Source organism: Pinus tabuliformis, chromosome 7 (genome assembly GCF_031772625.1).
Source record: "Pinus tabuliformis cultivar Carrire ecotype Pingquan chromosome 7, CPIR1, whole genome shotgun sequence".
Lineage (NCBI taxonomy): Eukaryota > Viridiplantae > Streptophyta > Pinopsida > Pinales > Pinaceae > Pinus > Pinus tabuliformis.
In genome coordinates this window covers 313,113,439-313,134,911 of record NC_142293.1, presented here as the reverse complement: position 1 = coordinate 313,134,911, position 21,473 = coordinate 313,113,439, and the positions used below count along the sequence as shown (strand labels likewise).

General features: G+C 39.7%; 1 protein-coding gene across 3 annotated transcripts in view; it reads left to right on the top strand.

The window, feature by feature from the left end:
• LOC149247167 (alpha-glucan water dikinase, chloroplastic-like) overlaps positions 1 to 21,473 on the top strand; it is a 174,452-nt gene that overhangs the window by 115,032 nt on the left and 37,947 nt on the right. For all 3 annotated transcript variants that reach the window (XM_089458137.1, XM_089458135.1, XM_089458136.1), the window contains exons 15-17: positions 5,874 to 6,036; positions 6,124 to 6,213; positions 6,317 to 6,502. In XM_089458137.1, the coding sequence (XP_089314263.1) occupies positions 5,874 to 6,036; positions 6,124 to 6,213; positions 6,317 to 6,502 (439 nt within the window). The remainder of the gene's footprint in view (positions 1 to 5,873; positions 6,037 to 6,123; positions 6,214 to 6,316; positions 6,503 to 21,473) is intronic.

The window sequence follows — 21,473 nt, the reverse complement described above, 5'->3', positions numbered from 1 at the left end:
AATGCCACTACTTTTTCATTTTTCTGTAAATAAAGCATTGTGTGCAGCTTGTTCTTTTATGCCACAATTGATGAATGGCCAAACAACTTAATCTTGGCTAGTTCATGTTTGAATTTCCTGTTTTAGAGATAGAGAATAAAGTCTGACCAAACTGTTTAATCTTGGCAGATAAGTAGATAGGTAGAGAAGCAAAGGAGCTCAACAGTTTAATCTGAGCCCTTGGATGTAATAAGTGCAGACTTAGGTAGGTTTACCATGAAAAGAAAAGAAAAGTTGATGAGGGTTTGCTAGTTTAAGTGCTCCCAAAGAAAGCAGGAAAAAATGCTAGGCAAAGTAGGCAGGGTAGGCAGAATGGTGTTGCAGAATGATACTTGTGATAGGTTTTGTCTCTAAAAATGTGTTAATCTTTCACTTCTATCACAAGAGCAAGGCAGACATTATACTTGAGGCAGCTCAAGCGAGGGAAGGTTTTATGACTAACTCCCCTTCATACTTTTCCCTAAAAGTCATTCACTAACTCCCTCAAAGGTATTAAGATCTGCTTAATATCACTAAAATCACTCATTTCATTTCATAAACATTGCTTAAATACAACCCTGTTTTGATTAGGAAAATGGCAAAAATTCTCTATTAAAACCCTTTTTTTAACTCTAGCCTAAGTCTAACTTAGTGCTCAATTCAAATTCATATTAATTGCTAACATATATTATATAAATCCCTATAATTTTCACCCTATCCCATATTGTACATATAATAAAAAACCCTAAATATTATGTATCCCCTCCCCCGGTCAAATACGACCATATCGCTGTTTAAAAGGGATTAAAGGTTTCTTTGAAACCTTTTAATAGCCTTGCCGCGCGCTCAAAGGATTAATTAATCACTTGGGTTAATTAATAACTAGCCCCGCAGACCAATCAAAACAGCCCCGATACCATTAAAAAGCTTGGTTTATTGCGCCGGGCCCGCTGCTTAACTCTTCGCCATCTCCACAGTGCGTCCACTATCAGATCTCTGCCCATGCATCCAACGGTCAACGATTATTTCGCGACCACCATAGCCGCCGAGCGTTAACTCGCAGGAGACTGGTGGTTTTGTCGTCGTACCAAGGGCATGCGTCGCGCTCCCGCTGTGATCGCTCGCCCCCGGCCCGAAACCGCCCAGCCCCAAAAGCAGTGCGGGCGAAACTGCTTGCCACCGCCTTCTGCTGACGTCACCCGTCACGTCATGCTGTCCTCTTGCTGACGTCACCTCCACCGTACTCCCGCTGATGTCATCCGTCCTCTAAATCAAACATTCCCGCCAAAACTCCATTTTGTTAAATAAAAGTGAAAAAAGTCATTTTTTGATATGTTTCTCTGCGAACAGCTCTTCGGGCATGATATCTACCGAGTTTGCAGTTCATTCTCGACCGCCTCCAGACCAGAAAAGCTCCAACAACGAGCCCGCGGCCTCTACCGACCCTCCAGTATACATTTTTCCCCTTTGATCACAGAAGGCAAAGGATATTTCTCCTTCGCATTAAAGCAAACTTTGCAAGCAAACTGCCGACCGGAGAAATGGTTATTGCTACCCTAACCAGTGAACCTTCCGAGACATGATTTGCCAAAGGAAAAGTAATCGAGAGACACGTCAGCAGTTCTATTTTGCTAGACAGCGGTGAGCAGGGGTCAGTTCAGCATTAAAGAGTATCAGACGAGCATTAAAGTGTATCAGAGCCAACAAAGTGTGGCAGTTCAGAATTAAAGTGTATCAGATCAGCAATAAGAGTGTCAGAGAAAAATTAAAAGAAGGCAGATTAGAATTAAAGAACACAGTTAAGACAGGCAGTCGGCGCAGAGCTACTACAGAAGACAGCTGCAAGCCGAACCCTAAAGGGCCTGCCTCCAGCACTACATCAGTCAGCTGTTTCTATTTCTACTTGCACATTATTATTAGTCATCCTAGATATTATCTCACAGCTGTTATGAGATATTTGTGGTACATATTTTGTTGTATAAAGACTCGCTCCATGAGAGTTTTGAGGTCGGTGGTGTGTGAATTTCCTAGACTGTGCTGTAATACTGAAACTTTTGGAATAAAGAGCTGTTGGAATCAAACTGTTGTATGGCCTATTGGATGAAGAATTGAAGCGGAGGACTTGTCATAGAATTCTTGAATCAACCTCTGGACCAATAAGTCCTCTATATCTTGTGTTTTACAATTTTTTTGTTTATTATATCACCTGTGTTTCATAATCTGAATGATAAAGAAAAAAGGTTAATTTCAGAATTTGCTTGATTGCACTCTATTTTCAGTCTTTATTATTCTCTGTGTTTTCTTCAGAATTAGAATAAGCAGTGAACTCTTAATTGCTCCTGTTTCCTGATTCTCCCATGTTGATTATTTGTTAAATAATTCTTAACTGCTCTTTGTCAATAATCATCCATTTTCCCTCTTTCAATATGTTGAAGGATTCTTAACTGCCCTTCACCCATTTGAGCCCATTCCATCTGCTTTCAAATCCTTCATTTCTTTCCTGTTTGACTACCTTGCTCTGTGAAGCCATCCTCTGTTAAGAAACCAAATCCAGAAAGCCTGTTTCTTTGACTCCATCATGCCCAATGGACTAAACTGTTCTATTTTACCTCACTGCTCTATTGAATCTCACCACCCAAACCCAAAAAAAAACCCTTGAACTTCATAACTAGCCTAATACCTTAAAAAACAAAGCTAAATCATAAAGAGAGAGCTCTCTTTGGATACATATTGTCTAGATTCTGTATCTAAAAGATTGTTCTGTGGTTACCTCGGCATTATTCCCTTTCTTACAACTTTTGGGAAAAACCTGAGTGATAACAGTTGGAGAAAATAAATTACTAGAGCTTTGCCAGTTTACGACAAGCAGTTGTAAAATTTCAATCACAGATTTGCTGAAGAAGAATAATAAAATTCTTCATTTGCTGCACTGGTTTTCGCTTCAGGGTTTTTCTAGGTTACATTTGTCCGAAAATATCGGTGTTTTTTTTTATTTTGTGTGTGCAATATTTACTTAGTTCCTGTAATTTAATTTTCTGTGAAGTTGCAGTACTGTTTTATTCAGTATTTGCCACATATAAATTGTAGAAGACAAATAATCTATTTCATATAGGTGAATAATAACCAATTAAGTGTAACAATATTAAAAATTTCACAATCACCCTTTCTCTTTATCATGTAGGTGATGTATTCCTTGTCCTCTTGGGACAACAAGATAGCATGCACTCATAAGCTCGCAGGAAAACCCTCACTTTGATACCACTGTAAAATCCCCTCTTTTTAGACAAACAACTCACCCAGTATAACCAAAAAAAAAATACCACAGTGAATAAATTCAACCAATATAATATATCTGTTTATTAATACCATTGTAAAATCCCTTCTTGCTAAAAAAATAACCAGCCATCACTACAAGCAAAACTACCGCAACAAACAAACTCAACCAATATATTCTTCTCTGTTTTATTAATCTGACCTTGAATTGCATGTTGGAGCAACCTTTTGAGTTACAAAAATAGATTTCTGGAAGGCCATAAACAACGATGCTTAAGAGCACGATTTGTTGGTCACATTGGAGATGATGACAACATTGAAATGTACCTTTACGCTATTGTAAATCACTATATTGGAGTAGAATTTATGGCTGGGTCAACCCTACCCTTCGATGCCACAACCTAGCGAATGATGGCTCAAAATGCTGAGAAGAAAATGGCACTGGATAGGGCAACAAAATTCTTGGCAGAAACTACCCACAAAAAATACCTTCAACTTGTTGATATTAGATAATAATTGGTACGACTTGCTCATGTGATCCCACAGTCTGGCAATATGTGAATTGGCCCCTTTTTCCCACACAAACTGCGGATAGAAAATACAACCTCCAGATTTCCCATGATCTCTGGCTGTACCATGACCTGGCAATGAGATAAATCTTTAGCAATACCAGTGAAAGGTCTAAATGATTTTTCCTTTTGATTAGCTAGGGTGGATTTGTTTCAACATCAAAACTAATTCGCTTAAGGGTTTCTCCCTTAGCTGATCTGTAAACTGCCATCGATATTCCACTAGATAGTTCCTCACAACAAATCTGACGATATTATATTAAAAATCTGAGATTCTACACTATTACAGTTTTATTAAACTTTAAGATCTATAGATTTAACTGTAATTAATGCATGCATGTGAATGGGAATTATGTAGAAAAGTCACAAGATATGCTCTTTGGGAAACCCTTTCGGGAAAAAACCCAACTGGAAGGTGAGGCCACTTCGCTCTCTTTCTCTGTCTGGAAATATGGCTGCAAGTACAAGAAGTAATGCTTGTGGCCTGCGGGCTGCTACAATGCACAAATTCTCTCTGTGTGCTCTACCTCATATCTCTCCTGACTATTTTTGCTCAGCTATGGAAAAAAATGCTCTCGAAAGAATGGAATGCCTCTTCCTCCTAGTGGCTCAGTTATAACCCAACCCGATAGCCTACTTGTGGTTAATTTTGACTACATCAACTCTTAACTAGAGTTACAATATAGACTCTTCTAGAGACTTTTACATCATAATCATGTGGCTAGCCCCTTTTCCATGAATAATGGGGGCTGACGCAACATCTTCGTGAACTATAGGTGTGAAACAAGGAAGGTCAACTTCTGAGTGGCATAACTTTTGCATACAGACTCCGATTGACATGCTTCTTGTGCCGTTGGAAAGATCTCTGTGTGTAGAACAACATAAAATGGTGCGACACTCATGCGGAAAAGTTTTACCCCCAAAAAATGTCGTTTGATGCCTCAAAATGCTCCCGAAAGGTTTCAGACCCCATTTTGCCAAACTGGGTCCTGTTTGTAAAAGCGGTCCCGTGAGCTGATTTCTCCACTTTTTCCACTCTGAATGCATCGAGATGGATGAAAAACAATATAATGATCCAATCCGGATCATTAGCATTCCAAAGCCACAAGAGCTCTCCAAATCAATAAGAGGAAATGATTATCCATGTCGAAAGAGTGAGCTTCAGTCTCTCTTTTGTCATCAGAATACCATGGGTCTATACCATGGATCATTAGAATACCATGGGCCTCTCTTTTGTAACAATTTATTTTTAGTTTCCTTTACCTTTTTGACTAAATTAATGTCACCTTCACATGTTGCTTTTCACCCAAATGACATTTAAATATTTAATTGATCCCCCTTTTCACTGACTATAGCCTACAAGAATCAAATAGGCTACTGAGTCATTATCTTGAAGTGATTATTCAGAGAGGAACATTACAATTTGCTTGCAAGTTGGAGAGGAATTCGTGATGTTCTCAGTTTCTTGTGATTTTGTTGGTACTTTGCACTATTGCAACCCCCACTTTTGCCCTCAATGAGGGTGGGGCTTTGGATTGAGAGTGAAGTTGTTACTGAGAGAATCTTTAGTTCAAAGTTGATGGATGGTGCTTGGTTTAAGAAACAACTTATAATTCATTGAAAGATGTGGACAAGTTATGTATATGCACAAGTGAGAAAATTATTGCAGTTGGTATATCCTCTTTGGTTCGATTTAATTTCTAGATTACTTAATCTAATGATTTGGTTTTATACAAGGATGTGAAACCAAATCAAAATGTTGGTGAATTTCCTTTTGCCTATCTAGATCTAACTATCTGGGAATTATTGAATTTCATCAAGTTAAACATGTATTGCAATAGCCTTGTTAAGTTTAATTTGTATAAGTTTAACATATCTATTCTTGCACTAGTCTGTGAAAATCACTATTAGAGAGTTGAATTTAGTTGAACATCAGCTCATCATATTGATTTTTGCAATAGCTTCATCCTTCCTATGGAATTTACGCTAACCTATCAGTATTTTTCATTGCAGGGAAATTAGTGCAGCTCAAGACAGGCTCACAGATTTACTGCAACAAATATTTTTAGAGCAGCCACATAATCGGGAAATTATACGACTCATTATGTCAACTGTAGGTCGTGGAGGCCAAGGTGATGTTGGGCAGCGTATCCGAGATGAAATCTTGGTGATTCAGGTAATGTCTTCTTTTTGTGAAATGCATGTAGAAAGAGATAACTCCAAAGTAGAATTTGCTGAGGTTTTAATATTTCTGGTTTTGCAGCGGAACAATGACTGTAAGGGTGGAATGATGGAGGAGTGGCACCAAAAGCTACATAATAATACGAGTCCAGATGATGTAGTCATCTGCCAGGTGGATAAGGATGCATATTTATTTTTCATTCTCTATTTTCATTCATAAATTAGGAGGTGGACATTATCCTGAGATGGGGACTCTGCTTGTTGTCTATTTACAGGCTCTTATTGATTATGCCAAGAGTGATTTCAACATGGATGTGTACTGGAATACATTGATCTCCAATGGTGTAACAAAGGAACGCCTTGGAAGTTATGATCGTAAGATTTGTTCAGAGCCGAGATTCAGGCATGATCAGAAAGATGGTCTTATTCGTGATTTGACAGCATACTTGAGAACTCTGAAGGTCAGTTTTCATTTTAATGTGTATTGAAAAGACTCCCTGTTTAGTTTTACAGATCAGCTTCTTTGTCAGAATGTTAGGCAACTTAATCATTTGTTAGACTCCCATTTACTGTGATCCACTATTATCAACATGCAGCCATTTTGTAGTGGTTGTCTATTGGCTGTAAAGCAGTTTTATCTTGGCTTCTTGCCTATTTTATTGTTGTTGCTTCAATTTAATGGTATAGTTTGCTGAGCATCCTAATCTATCTCTGGATTTTTCTTATGACACATATCTGATATTTATTTATCTCAATGCCTATTGAGTTGGCTCTCAGCAGGTTTCACTTTATAGTGTATGTTAGTTTGGCTGGTATGGTTTGTGAGCTTTTCTTTGTTGTCTTTTTTCCATTCTCAACCTGAAACCCTTAACTGGAAACAGAGAATTTGCGACTGTAAAATAGTCTAAGTTTGATCTGAAAGTCCCTTAAGAAAGACGGTGCGTTTGGAATCTCATATAGTAATCCCCTATTTAGCACTGAATACTTTTGAATTAATTTAGTCACCTATACATTTTACAAAACAAATTGATGGTGAAATTCCTTTTTATCAGGAAGTGCAATTTGTCGTATCTCTTCTGCATGGATTTCTTCCTTGTCATGGTATACTGTCTTGAACTATAAAAAATGTAGACACGCAATAGCAAAATCCCCAATATTTCCTTTTTCTTATGAATTATGCTGTACAGACTTGGAACTAGATTCAATGAACAGTATCCAAAAACAATATATCTGATTCAAAGCTGGGAACATCATAAAGCAACTGTAATGTTTGTTGGCCTTGTTACTAATCCAATTAGTAGGGTTGCTGAGATCCTGACAACTTGCTGGATGAGCACACACAAGATAGGGACCCATTGTCATCTCAACCCAAACCCTCCTTTTTAGACCCAACTACCTCTTAAATGGTCATGGGAGGATTTACAAAGGTAACCCAAACAACAAGTAAAATTAGTGCCTTAAATGGGGTCAATAAGGTGTAGAGGAGTTGACCTTGCTCTTTAAACCTAACTACATCCTAAATGGTCAAGGGAGGCTTTACAAAGGTAACCCAAACTACAAGCAAGACCAGTGCCTTCATTGGGGTCAATTAATTTGGCAATGGAAAATTAAATAGCGATTAAAGTAACACTAAATGACAGAAAATATATCATTTAACTAGTCAAAAATGATGTACAGAAAATTTTCTAACCATCTATAGTCTTAAATTAAATAGCGATTAAAGTAACACTAAATGACAGAAAATATATCATTTAACTAGTCAAAAATGATGTACAGAAAATTTTCTAACCATCTATAGTCTTACCTTTCAGTTTGGACTGTTGGTTAAGGACTAATGAGTCAAAACAACTTCTTGTCCTGTAAAATTAGATTGTAAAGTCTACGTAAAATCACAAGGAAAACAACTTATTAGGTCCAAGTTAGCCACCCAATGAGTGCCAAAGCATTCCTAAATGTTATATCTAGGGGTGGTAAGATTGGAGGATAAACTTGAGGCTTATGAGACCTCTCCTTGTCCTATAACATCTGAAAGAAACAATTTCCAGCAAGCTGGAAATTTCTTTTTATGAAAATGAGATGAAACCCTTCTAGGCAAAGTACCTAGAAAGTTCCAAATCTTAAAGTTCTCTATAAGTGTAGTTGGAAATTGAATAAAATTAACTCTAAACAGTAAAATAAGCAAATATAATAAAAATAGACTAGAAAGATTTCTTAAGGATAACTTGCTTGTAAAGTGCCAGAAAATCTTTGATTTTGGTGCAGATCTTGTATGCTACTGCCAACAAAAGTTAGGATCTGCAAGACAATTTGGGTAGATGCAAGTGTAAGATGTGCTTAATGAAATAGTGTATCTATCATTGGTTTAGATTTAGTATCTAAATCAATTTCTCCAAGATTAAACTTGCTAATATGATGAAACCAATGAAAAATCAGCAAGCAAACAATCCTAATCTAATGTTGGAAGTAAAAATTTTTCATTTTTATAAAAGAGAAGTACTTGTTGGGTTATACCTTGTATCAAGATTTCCTCATTTTGTAGGGACGTGATTTGATCTTGTAGATGGTCAAGGGAGCGAGTTTGGTCTCTTAAAGGAGATTCTCCCCTACTATTGACTTAGCAACCTCTCTAACTTTCGAACCTAGCAAAGAACGACCCCTTCTTGTGGCGCACTTCAGTTTTTAGATTGAGTGAAAGATGAATACAAACTCCTTACCAAATTGAAACCTACATTCGGAATGGTTCAATTGATTGAAGCAATTTCCCTGTTGTTGTAGCATAAATTTACCCAGTCATTTTTTTTTGTGCTGCTGGTGAAAGTAGGATAGTGGGAACTTGTGAAGATGTCCCCAGCCTCACTCAGAAGATTTTAAGCTTTTAGTGCTTTAAAAGCTGGGATTTATTGTTTTTGTTTTATATTTATATTTTCCATGGTGGGGGGGATTAGGAACAAACAGATACAGGGGAATTTTTAGTAGAGTTGAGGCACAATCTTTAGTAGAGGGATAACACATTCATCAACACTAAGGGATTTATCAGATCCATTGCTAAAGGAAACTATAGTAGAGAAGACCAAAGTTACTACGTCTAGGATATTCAAGAACATTGAAACTCAAAGATATACACCATTTTCCCTTTGAATATGAAGCATTCATAGCTTAAAGGGCATTTGCAGAAGCAATGGTTGATCGTGAGAAAGTTTAATCTTCCTAGGCCTTTATTGCTCTCTGATGTTCTTGCATTAGCCTGTGTAGGCCACCTCTTCATTGCATTTGCATTACATGGGTTATTATATGTGGCTTCTGTAATTATTGGTCTCTGCTTCGGAGTTCAGTGGCATGTTTTGTTGAAATGTGTAACTAGGTTTGGTCTTCATAATGACATATGTAATCATGATTTTATGTCAAAAAAAGAAAATAAATTTATTATTGTTGTTCTTGAGACATGGGTTTCATGCTCACGGGAAATTTATTTTTAGGTCAAGCACCCATTGAGTGTTTCTAGGGCTTGTCAGTTAGTCTACAAGTCAATTGAGTCATTGTCATGTATTGAAGACCCTTTAATGCTCATTGATGTTCTTGCATTAGCCTGTGTAGGCCACCTCTTCATTGCATTCGCATTACATGGTTTATTATATGTGGCTTCTGTAATCATTGGTCTCTGCCTCGGAGTTCAGTGGCATGTTTTGTTGAAATATGTAACTGGGTTCGTTCTTCATAATGACATGTAATCATGATTTTATGTTAAAAAAAGAAAAGAAAATTATTATTGTTGTTCTTGAGACATGGGTTTCATGCTCAAGGGAAATTTATTTTTAGGTCAAGCACCCATTGAGTGCTTCTAGGGCTTGTCATTTAGTCTACAAGTCAATTGAGTCATTGTCATGTATTCAAGACCCATTTAGGCATGTTATATATTGTACAGAAAATTTACTTGAGTCAAAGTAGAGTCAAAAGACCCTCCAAGACCTCATCATGGTGCAAAGATCAAGTCGACCTTCAAGAAGTGCAAGTCGGCCTAGCTAGAAGTACAAATTGGCCTATTGCACAGTTGAGAAGCCTTTATAAAGGAGCACTCAGCCTCATTCAAGCACACACTCACTCAAGCATCTCGTGGAAGCACAAGAAGAGCGAAGATACCTAGCAAAGGAAAGAAGAATCCAAGGAAGAGAAAAAGAAGTTTGCAAGAACTGTTTTTGGGCTATTTTTGTTCACACGTGCGAGTAGATTAGCGCAGAATTCGTTGCAGCAGAACCGAAGTACAATTACATCAAGGAGGCCGAAATAAGGTAAGAAAATAATCTTTCTTGCAAGTCGAAGTTCCAAGGAAATCAACTCAAGTCAAGCGAAGGAGAAGAGAGGAAAATTTGTCCATATTCTAGTCACGTGTGAACTAGGGTTTCTGCAGAAGAGGCCAAAATTACATACCTGCAACAACAAGCCGAAATTCTGAGCAAGGGCCGAAATCTGAAGTTGTGAAGCAAGTTTGACCAACATTGACTTGGAGGAAGAGAAGCTCATCAAGAAGAAGATTAGACTTGGTCTTGGAGGGGTCTTGGTCAAGGGTCATAGGTCTTGGAATTTGTCAATTGAATTTCTATAAGAAGAGAAGAATTCTTGTGAGTTTTCCTCTTAGATTGGAGAGGTTTTGGCCCTGGCTGATCGCCTATATCTTGTGTCCTTTTGTCTCATTGTTCTTTAAGATTTGGTAGTTTTTTGATGATAAGAACACTAAATATAATCAAGAGAAAGAATAAGCTAATTAAGTTAAGTAAAAATACATCACAAGTAGTTATCAAAGAAGAGAAATCACCTAAATTGCCGACCCTAGATTTCTCAACATGGTATCAGAGCTAAGGAGACTACATCAAGGAAAGGAAACTTAAAGAAGGATACTCAAGGGCCGAAGCACAAGAAGATCATTTGGGAAACATCAAGAGCATCAATCATCAAGAAGGACTCACCCTTTCCTCATCTTGAAGAAAGTAACTAAGGAGTACCAAAAAAGCCCTCAAAACCCTAGCTCATTGAGTTCTACACTTGAAGCATTTTTGGGAAGCCCGCACATCATCATCAAAGAAGACCTCAAGGACCCTACCTCCACTCAAAGAAGGACTACATATTGAAGCATCTTGAAGTCTCTACATCCAAGGGAAGCAGGAAGAAGCACTGCCATCATCATCAAGGAATCAAGGTGATCTCCCTCTTCTTCAGTCAAGGGTCACTATCAAAGCATACGTAAAGGAAGACATCTTCATTAAGAAGACATCTTCTATTATCAACATCATCAAGAAAACCATCAAGTTGAAGATTTCATCATCAAGGAGTATCTTCACTTGACAAGTAAGTATCCTTATATCTATCTGAATCTATCAAAATGACTTCATTTTGCAAGGAAAACAACGAATTGGTTGGATCATCAAACTTTCTTGCATGGAAGAAGAGAACAAATTTGATCCTCATAGAAAATGAAGTCGTTGGACATGTTAAGGGTTCAATCACTAAGCCTCCAAAGGATGAAACTCAAGTTCTAGCTTAGTATATGAAAGGGGAAATAAGGGCTCAAAGGATCCTTATAGAATCCATCAAGGATCCCCTCGTACCTTACATATCAAAGTTGGAGACATCAAAAGAAATCTATGAGAAGTTAGTAGAATTTCTTTCTGTAAGCATCGCTGGAGAAGTCATATCATTAAGAATTGAGCTATATAAGATGAAGGTATCAAAGGAAGAAGGTATAGCCTCTGTCAGGCCAAGCAGTAACTCTCCAAGGGCAGTAAAACTGATTCGTATTTTATTCCATAGGTAACCCATTGCTATATACAATAGGGAGTGATTGTTCAGTTCATCTCCCGATGACTGTTCACCTTCCTAATTTATTTATTTACATAAAATTCCCAATCATGAAGATTAGGTGTCAACATTCCCCCCCTTAATCTGAAGGGATGTTGGTGAGTCCAAGCATCATTCTGAATCGTTCAAGTTTTTCCTTTCCAAGTGCTTTGGTGAAGATGTCTGCAATTTGCTCATTTGTGGAACAATGACGGAGATGGATTGTTTTGGCCTCAACATGATGTCGAATCAAATGATATTTAGTATTGATATGCTTTGTTCGATCATGGAACTTTGGGTTCTTGGCCAACTTTATTGCAGAGGTGTTATCAATCATGAGTGGAGTTGATTGTACTTGTTTTACCTGCAAATCTTCAAGAATTTTCCTGAGCCACACAATTTCTTTCATTGCTTCAGCTGCTGCCACGTATTCTGCTTCTGTTGTGGAATTTGCTGGAACTGATTGTTTGCGTGATCTCCAGGAGACAGCTCCTGATCCAAGACTCATAGCATATCCTGAAGTTGATACCCCAGTTTCTTTGTCTCCATCGAAGTCTGAATCAGAGTATCCAATCAAGCTGAAGTCGTCCTCCTGTGTATACTTGATTCCAAGGTCTTGAGTTCCCTTCAAGTACCTTAAAAATCTTTTTGCAGCAGACCAATGTCCCTCACAAGGCTTTTGCATGAACCTGGAGAGGATTCCAACAGTAAATGAAATGTCTGGTCTGGTAGTAGTGAGGTAGATGAGACTTCCTACAAGCTGTCTATACTTTGTTGCATCCTCAAATTCCTTTCCTTCAATAGATGTGAGCTTTAAGTTTTGTTCCATTGGAGTAGAAAGAGGATTGCACTCTGTCATGCCAAATCTGTTTAACAAATCTCCAATGTATTTCTTTTGAGAAAGAAATATGGATTTTGGATGTTGGGTTACTTCAATGCCAAGATAGTAATGAACATAGCCCAAATCAGTCATTTCAAAACTTTTCCCCAATTCCTTCTTTATGGATGTTATGTAGCTTTCATTGTTCCCTGTCATTAAAAGATCATCTACATATACCACAAGATACACAACTGTTTTGCCAACTTTCTTGACAAATAAAGTTGCATCATCAAGATCAAAATGATTGAAGTTGAGTTTCAGAAGATGCTCAGTTAGTTTTTCATACCAGGCTCGTGGTGCTTGTTTGAGGCCATACAAGGACTTAACAAGTTTGCATACTTTATGTTCATGTCCTTTCACAGCAAATCCTTCAGGCTGGGACATAAAAACATTCTCTTTTAGATCTCCATTCAAGAAGGCAGTTTTTACATCCATTTGATGGACTTTCCAACCGTTCTGAGCTGCTAGTGCAAAGAGTGTCCGGATGGTGGCCCATTTTGCTGTGGGGGCAAAAGTTTCCTCATAATCGACCCCTTCCTTCTGTGCAAAACCTTTTGCCACAAGCCTAGCTTTGTGCTTGTCAAGTGAGCCATCAGCTTTGTACTTGTTCTTGTAGACCCACTTGCAGCCAATTGGTTTAGTTCCAAATGGAGGATCAACCAGCTTCCAAGTGCCATTCTTTATGAGAGCATCATACTCCTTTTGCATCGCTTCTTTCCATTCATCATGAGAAGCAGCTTCTTTGAAGGAAGTTGGTTCAAAATCTGTAGACAAGTTCAATTCACAATCATAAGTAACATCCATATCAACAGGTGAATTAGAGTCATCTACATCACCTCCATTTTGTCGGTTTGAATTTCTGGTTCCTGTTTTTCCAATTTCATCAGGATGAACACTTTCAAGTGTCTTTGTCAGCCACTTTGGGGGACCTTTCTGAGATGGTCCAGGCTGCTCTGTTGATTGAGTTGGGACTGAATCAAGATTGAGTCTCCCAATTCTATCAATTACATCACTTAAAGCATCATCCGTTGTTGGAGTTTCATGCAGGGGAGATTGTTCTTCAGAAGAAGATTCCACATGTTGATCTAGTATAGGAATCCCCTCTTCAAGATGTGGAATCTGATTATCAAATTCTTGAAATGATTTCGTTTTTGCGAATCTATCCAAGCGATCAAGTTGCCGCTCAACAACATTGTCAGATTTGGATGATTCAAGAAAAATTACATCTCTAGATACAACAAACTTTTTATTTACTTCATCATAGAGGCGGTATGCTTTGGAGGTGTTTGAATACCCCAGGAAGATATACTTACGACTTCTAGCACCAAGTTTGTTTCTATGTACCTTTGGTATCAAATCATAACAGGTGGAACCAAAGATCCTGAGATGTTTTACCGAAGGAACATGTCCATACCACAATTCATAAGGAGTCTTGTTTCTTATAGCATTAGATGGACATCTATTCTTTATATATGCAACACATAGAACAGCATCAGCCCAAAACATTATCTTTACATTTTTGAAGAAAAGCATGGATCGTACCATATTCAAGATTGTTCTATTAATTCTTTCTGCTACACCATTCTGTTAGGGATTATAAGGCACAATTGTTTGATGTTTGATCCCATGTTGGCGAAGATAGTTTTCAAATTCATTTGATGTATATTCTTTTCCATTATCAGTGTGAATAGACCCAATATGAGTTTGTGCATCATTTTCAATCCATTTATGAAAATTCTTGAATGTTTGAAAAACATCAGATTTGTTCTTCAATAAATAAACCCAACACATTCTGGTGTAATCATCAATAAAAGTCATGATATATTTATTTCCATTTGCAGAAGGAACAGGCATTGGACCACATAAATCTGAATGAATGAGTTCAAGCTTCCTATGTGCTCTTGAATGTGAATCATGAAAAGACTGTTTGCTATGCTTTCCTAGAATGCAAGCATCACATTGCTTATGTTTCCTAGGAATTGTAGGCAAACCAGCAACACCATTTTTCTTCAATAAGCGGAGACTGTCATAGTTTAAATGTCCAAATCTAGCATGCCATAATAAACTTGATGGAAGTGTACCTTCTTCATGATGAGAAATATATGAGAAATGTTGTGCATGAGCAGAGGTTCCTTGCAGTTTGAGAAGTCTTTCTTCTTCTATTCCCCTCATGACAAGTGAGTGGTCAGATGCTTTTCTTACCTCAAGCTTGCCATCGAAAATATGAATGGAGTGACCTTGCTGGCGAATGTGAACCAAGGACAACAAGTTTCTCTTGAGCTGTGGGAGATATAGAACATGATTCAGAAGAAAGTCTGGAAGACCAGGCAGTTTAAGCTTGATTGTGCCAAGCCCTGATGGCTTGATTTTTGACTGATCTGCAAAGTATACTGCTCATTCAACATTGTCAGTGAAATCTTCAAAAAAATCTTTCCTATGAGTCATATGACAGGTTGCTCCTGAATCAAGCAACCAATCATTTTTCGAAGAAGCAAGTGAAGCATTAAACAAATCTTCATTTACTCCAATGTTACATTGTGCCTCAATATAGTGAGCAGATTCAGGTGCTTTACCTTTGTCTGTATCATCAGTTTTACCTTTCTGCTGGTTTCTTTTCTGCTCAATTTTGTCCCATGGTAGCTTGCATGTAGAAGCATCATGTGATCCATTTCGTTTGCAGCGAATGCAATGCAGATATGCTTTTTCTCCTTGAGAATGTCTGCCCCCCTGCCTCTGAAGTATCTTCCTCTTCCTCTTCGTCCACCTCTTCCTCTTGTAGAATCTTGAGCAGGATGCTTTTCTTTATGAGCAAGGCAAACAGTCTCTTCAGAAGATTCAGGGACTGTCTTCTTTCCAAAGGCTTTCTCTCTTTCAGCAAACTTTTTCACAAGAGAGTCAAAGGTTATATCTTTAAGATTTCCATTTGCTTGTAAAGACTCAAGATAATTGGAGTAGGTAGGATAGAGTGCCTTGAGAAAAGCAATAAGAGGGATATCCAGCTCAACCTTAGTGGATTTAATATCATGCATTATAGACTTTACTTCAGATGCAAGAGCAAGAGGATCATTATTTTTTAGTTCAAGAGTGAAGAGTTTAATCATGAGCTGAACAACTTCAAGTGCAGAATGTGAGTCATAGAGTTCTTTCAGCTTTTGTAAAGCTTCAAACGCAGTTGAATATGATGAAATATGGCGACTTACTTCTTCATTTACAGATGCTGCGATTAATGCATAGGCTTTGTTGTTCTTGTTTTCCCAAATGACGAGCTCTTTGTCTGATGTAGGCTGCACTAGGTCATTGTCTCCTTCTCCGACACACACTCCTTTCCACAACTCATTGAAGATGAGGGTGTGTTTTATCATCCGGGACCATTCAGGATAGTTCTCCTTGCCAGTGAGAACTATTCCTACCATAGAGATGATTGAATGCATTCTGTAAAAAATACTTCTACTGATAAAAAAAACTTCTGCTGATAAATAACTTCTGCTGATAAAAAAAAAACTTCCTTACGTTACAGCCTTGTGCACTATATTTTATTCAAGTCCCTCTAATGTTTGATAGAAGCATCAGCATTTCATTGAAATATTATGTACATATCACTTCAATATTACATATCACTTTAATGCTTTAACTTTACAACGCAACATTACCATTCAAATGATAAAAAAAACTGTGCAATACTACTATTCACCTCCACAAATGCTTTGAATGATTTTTTAACAAAACTGCGCAATACTACTATTCAGGCATTCAAATCAAAGGCTGTGTTCAGGCCAATGAGGTATTGATTCACAGGTAAGGTTGAAAGAGTGTTGAGCCATCCACATGTCAGGCCGATGCTCTTTTCATTCCCTTGTTTGCAAAAGTGTATACAGTCACTCCCAAGCGGGATCCAGGCTCAGGAGGAGCGGGCGCCAAGCTTGAATATAAGTTCTGCAACTGCGGATGCCAGAGAGTATATCTTCCGAGAGTATGCGATTCACCAAATATGACAATCTCAGAAAATCTATGAGATTGGACGAAGGCTATGTGATTGAGACTGAATCTCAATGTTACGAGGATTTTCCAGGAAGAGTCCAGAGGTCGGCATCATTCAGTTCTTGGGGCCGAAGCAAATTGAAGTCCATATCAGTACTTAAGGGAAGACTCAATGTAGGAAAGTTTAACAGTAACATTGTTGCTGGTGAATTTGCAGACAAACATAAGAAGAAGCCCACTGAACCTGAATCTCGTGAAACGAAGGAACCCAAATTGAAAGTCAAAGTTAAGAAGAGGAGCTCCTGGTTGCCCGACCGATCTTGTCGATGGCCTGTTCAAGGATGGTGAAAAACAGAGGCTTATGCCATCGAAGAATAATAGCGAAAGTCAGATCATCACCGGGCAGAAAATGTTAATGAAAACAGGGCTATAACTCAGCACCGCCAACAGAAACCAGAACCTCCCTCGTTTCGCAGTGGGTTACGGTCATCCGTTTTATACCCATAGCATAGGAAAGAGCGGCGATGTTATGGTTGCATCAGGTATTTGATGCTCGATGCCCAAGTTCAAACATCAAAACAAAACGATACGGATAATGCAAACGCAAGGATAATCAAAACGATAATACCACGTTTTCGCTGCGCATGGAATCCCTCAGAACGGTGATGGCTCGCCTTCGAGCTCGAGATCAGTTACCAACACTGTCAACGGGTCGCACAATCTCGCAATACAGGGTTATTCCTTGGCCAAGGGCATGGGCGTTGGGTGAGAGCGAAATGATGCTTGGACAGGTCTGCATAGAGGCACCAACGCATCTCTGGGCATGTCAGGCCATCGACAGAGGCAGAGCAGCGCTCAGCACTGAGGCAGTGGCAGACTATTTCAGGACAGAGGCAGTGGCAGAGATGAAGGGAGTTACGACTATTTTTAGGACTGGCTCTGATACCATGTCAGGCCAGGCAGTAACTCTCCAAGGGCAGTAAAACTGATTCATATTTTATTCCATAGGTAACCCATTGTTATATACAATAGGGAGTGATTGTTCAGTTCATCTCCCGATGACTGTTCACCTTCCTAATTTATTTATTTACATAAAATTCCCAATCATGAAGATTAGGTGTCAACAACCTCATATCTTATGAGGGTGCCAGAAATAAGAGACCAACTGCAAGAGTTGGGTGAAATAATGTCTGATAAAGAAATGACCACCGTGGTGCTCAATGCATTGTTGAAATTTCTAAGTTTACTTAGTTAGAAACCCGTCATGCACTTTTTCTGATTTATTCCTACCTACTTGTTATTTTTCCTTAACAAGTTATTTACAAAGTAAATATTGAAAATAAACCCCAGTGCATGCTCAACATATTATAGATCAACAACTAAAAGAAACAAGAACAAACACACCACATGACACCATTATTTTTGGACTAATGTCCCTGGAAAAACCCAATGTGGGAAAACCGGTGTAGCTATCTGAGGGTTTTCTTATTAAGCAATATCAGAGTACAATTTGGGTGCCGAAACTGGCCTACCCAACAGAGAATTTCCTTAGTAGTAATACCTCTCGGTTTCTGACAAATCTACTGGTTGAAACCTCGGATAATCCTTCCGGCAGCTACTCAGCACCAATCTACCCCAGAAACACCAACATCTGCCCAATCTGGACCGCGTCAGCCTCTCCTAGCCCAGCGCTGGCCCTGTGTAAGCCTATCTTGGCTTGTGTCAGCCCTAGGAGTTCCTGCGTCACCTCTTTGGCCCCTCTGGTGCTCTGAGCAGCACTTAGCTGCCTCTGTGTGAGCACTGGTTGCTCCCGCGTCTCTCTCTTTGGCTGCTCTGCTGCTATCCTGGCACTATCTCTAACTCTCTGTCTCTCTGTACTCAGTGCCCCTCAGCTGCTCTCCGATCACTGATTCTACCTTCTTAGCAAACCCCGCTCTAAAGAATAGAATGACTGATCACTCTAGTGTGTTCTCCAAGTGATCCTCAAGCCTCCTCTTATACTTTTCCTGTTGACATCTCAACGGTCGAGATTAAGTCCCTAATCAACGACTAAGATTAGATTTGGCTTGATCCATGTCTTTTGGACCATTCTAACACAAATTCATATTAATACACATTAATATTTTATTTTCCCCAAGTGTAGACTTAGGGACTCCATTAAAAATATTAATTATTTTAATATCTCCTAATCTGTTTAGAATCTGCCCAAACCCTATCTGGGTATTGGAGATCTCATGCGCCCTAAACTCTCCACCAAATTTCATGGCTAGAGCACATCCGATGCTACCCCAAATCAACACTCCCTCTTAGCGAGGACTGTGCTCTAGCAATACTCCTCACTTAGTATTATTCTGATCATCCAACATCGGTACCTGTGCTGATGCTAGGCCTTCCTGCACAACATCCTCTGCACTATTGCATCCTGTACTGTTGCCCATGGTTCTGCCACTACCATTGTTGCTTCTGTACGACAGCTCCCTTTGCAACCGTGCTACCGCTGGTCCTTCCTCCCAGCACTACATCTGCATTGCACCTCCTCTCATCATGTTGCATCGTGTTGCCCACTGCTGCACTGCAACTCAGTTACCGAGAAGTAAGCAATTGATCTCCCAACTGACCTCCCTGTTGGGCTAGAAACACCCACTGATGCTAAAGCTCCCTTTGCCGCTGACGAGTGCTCCCTCTCTGATCTCTGTGATGCTGCAACAACTCCCTACATCTCGCACCGTTGCACACCTCTTTGTGCCTTCCTGCACTGGTGCAACAATCCTGTGCCTCTCGCACTACTACAGCCTGCTAGCTTTGCGCTATCTCGGGACTCCTGCAATGTAGCTCCCTTTGCCGCTCCATCCGCATCCGTCTCTACCCAACTTAGCCAGTCCTGGTACTCCTCGACTGGGCTCCCGTAGTAAGGTCTAATCCAATAGGTTGGGTACCTCAAGGATCCTGCCCCTTATCTCCTGTAGTCTGCCTGACTACAGTTCGATGTCTCCCCACTTCCTCTCAAGTGGTGCATGTGCACTCATGGCACAATCATCGTCTGTCAAAACTTCCTTCTCTGCCTGTGTTGGCGCTGCCTTAGTCTCGGAAGACTCTCCCTTACTCGTCTTCCTTGGACACTGAGTCGCATAATAGCCTAGCTCCCCACAGTGGAAGCACTTGATCTTGGAGAGATCCTTCTTCTTCCACTTTTCTTGCTTTCCATTAGATGCTAGGGCCACATCTTCCTCGTCCGGCTTGACTTTGATCCCCTTGCTGCTGCTACCCATCTTCGATTGTTGTCTGATCTCTTCCTGGCCAAGAGCTAACCACATCTCGTCCCAAGGTGGAAGTGTCCCTCTGCCCAGTATACTCTGGACAAATACTTCCCAGTCTTCTGAGACAGCATTCAAGGCTATCCTCACCATTAGCCCCTGATCTGGTGTTGCTCTTATAGCAGTCAACTGGTCTCGGATCTCATTCAGTCCTCCAAGGAAGGTGTCAATCGATTGTCCCTTCTTCAACTGATACGATCTCATCTGGTTCTCAAGCAACATTCTTCTTTGCACAGAAGTATGTTGGTACATCTTCTTGAGAGCCTCCCACATCTCAAACGCCATTTCCTTCTCAGCTATATGTGGTACCACATGATCCTTGATCCCGTCAAGGATAATGCACTTGGCCCTCACCATCGCCTCCTCATACCTGTCATTATCACTGGGGTCGATTGGGACAACTATTACCTTCAAGGCGAAGTTCTTGACACAATTTCTGTCAAGCATGGATAAGATTCTGGCCTTCTAGATTGTGAAGTTCGATGCTCCATCCAGTGTATCCTGGTCTCTTACTCCGTTTAGTCCCATGATGCTCCTCTACTTCCCTCCTGGAAGTTCTCTGTTCGACTCCTCTGAGTCTCTACTTCCCATCTGGAAGTTCTCTTTTGGACTCCCTGAGTCCTGATTTCCCTCTTGGAAATCCTTCTGCCGCTTGTCGAGATGTCCCCTACTCTGATCGTCTTGTGCAACTTCACTGTTGATCCGGGTTCCTCGGCTAGAAATCCTCGGTAACAACTCCTTTGGCCTTGCTCTATCAGGTACTGTTTTGACTACAATACCTCAACAACTCCACTCTGCAATATTCCTGCAGCCTTATAGACCCCAACAACTGCCTCTCTGTGAACTGCATCAGCCCCTCTCTGCCTCACGCTAGCCCTGCGTCACCCTGGATGGGTTTGCGTCAGCCTTTGGATGCCCTGCGTCAGCCCTCTGGCCCTCTGCGTCAGCAACGCTGGCCTCTCTGAGGCTCTGGGCAGCTCCCGACTTTCTCTGCATGGCCCGGCTGGCTCTGCGTCACACTTCTTGGCTTCTTTGTTGCTAGAAACAACTTCTGTCACCTTGGGACAACTGTTTTCTGCTACTATTGCTCTGCTCCGCTGATGTCTTTTAGTCCTCTTGTGATTTGCAAGCACGCTCTGATACCATGTTGAAGTTTCTAAGTTTACTTAGTTAGAAACGCTTTATGCACTTTTTCTGATTTATTCCTACCTACTTGTTATTTTTCCTTAACAAGTTATTTACAAAGTAAATACTGAAAATAAACACCAGTGCATGCTCAACATATTACAGATCAACAATTAAAAGAAACAAGAACAAACACACCACATGACACTATTATTTTTGGACTAATGTCCTCGAAAAAACCCAATGTGGGAAAATTGGTGCAACTATCTGAGGGTTTTCTTATTAAGTAATATCAGAGTACAATCT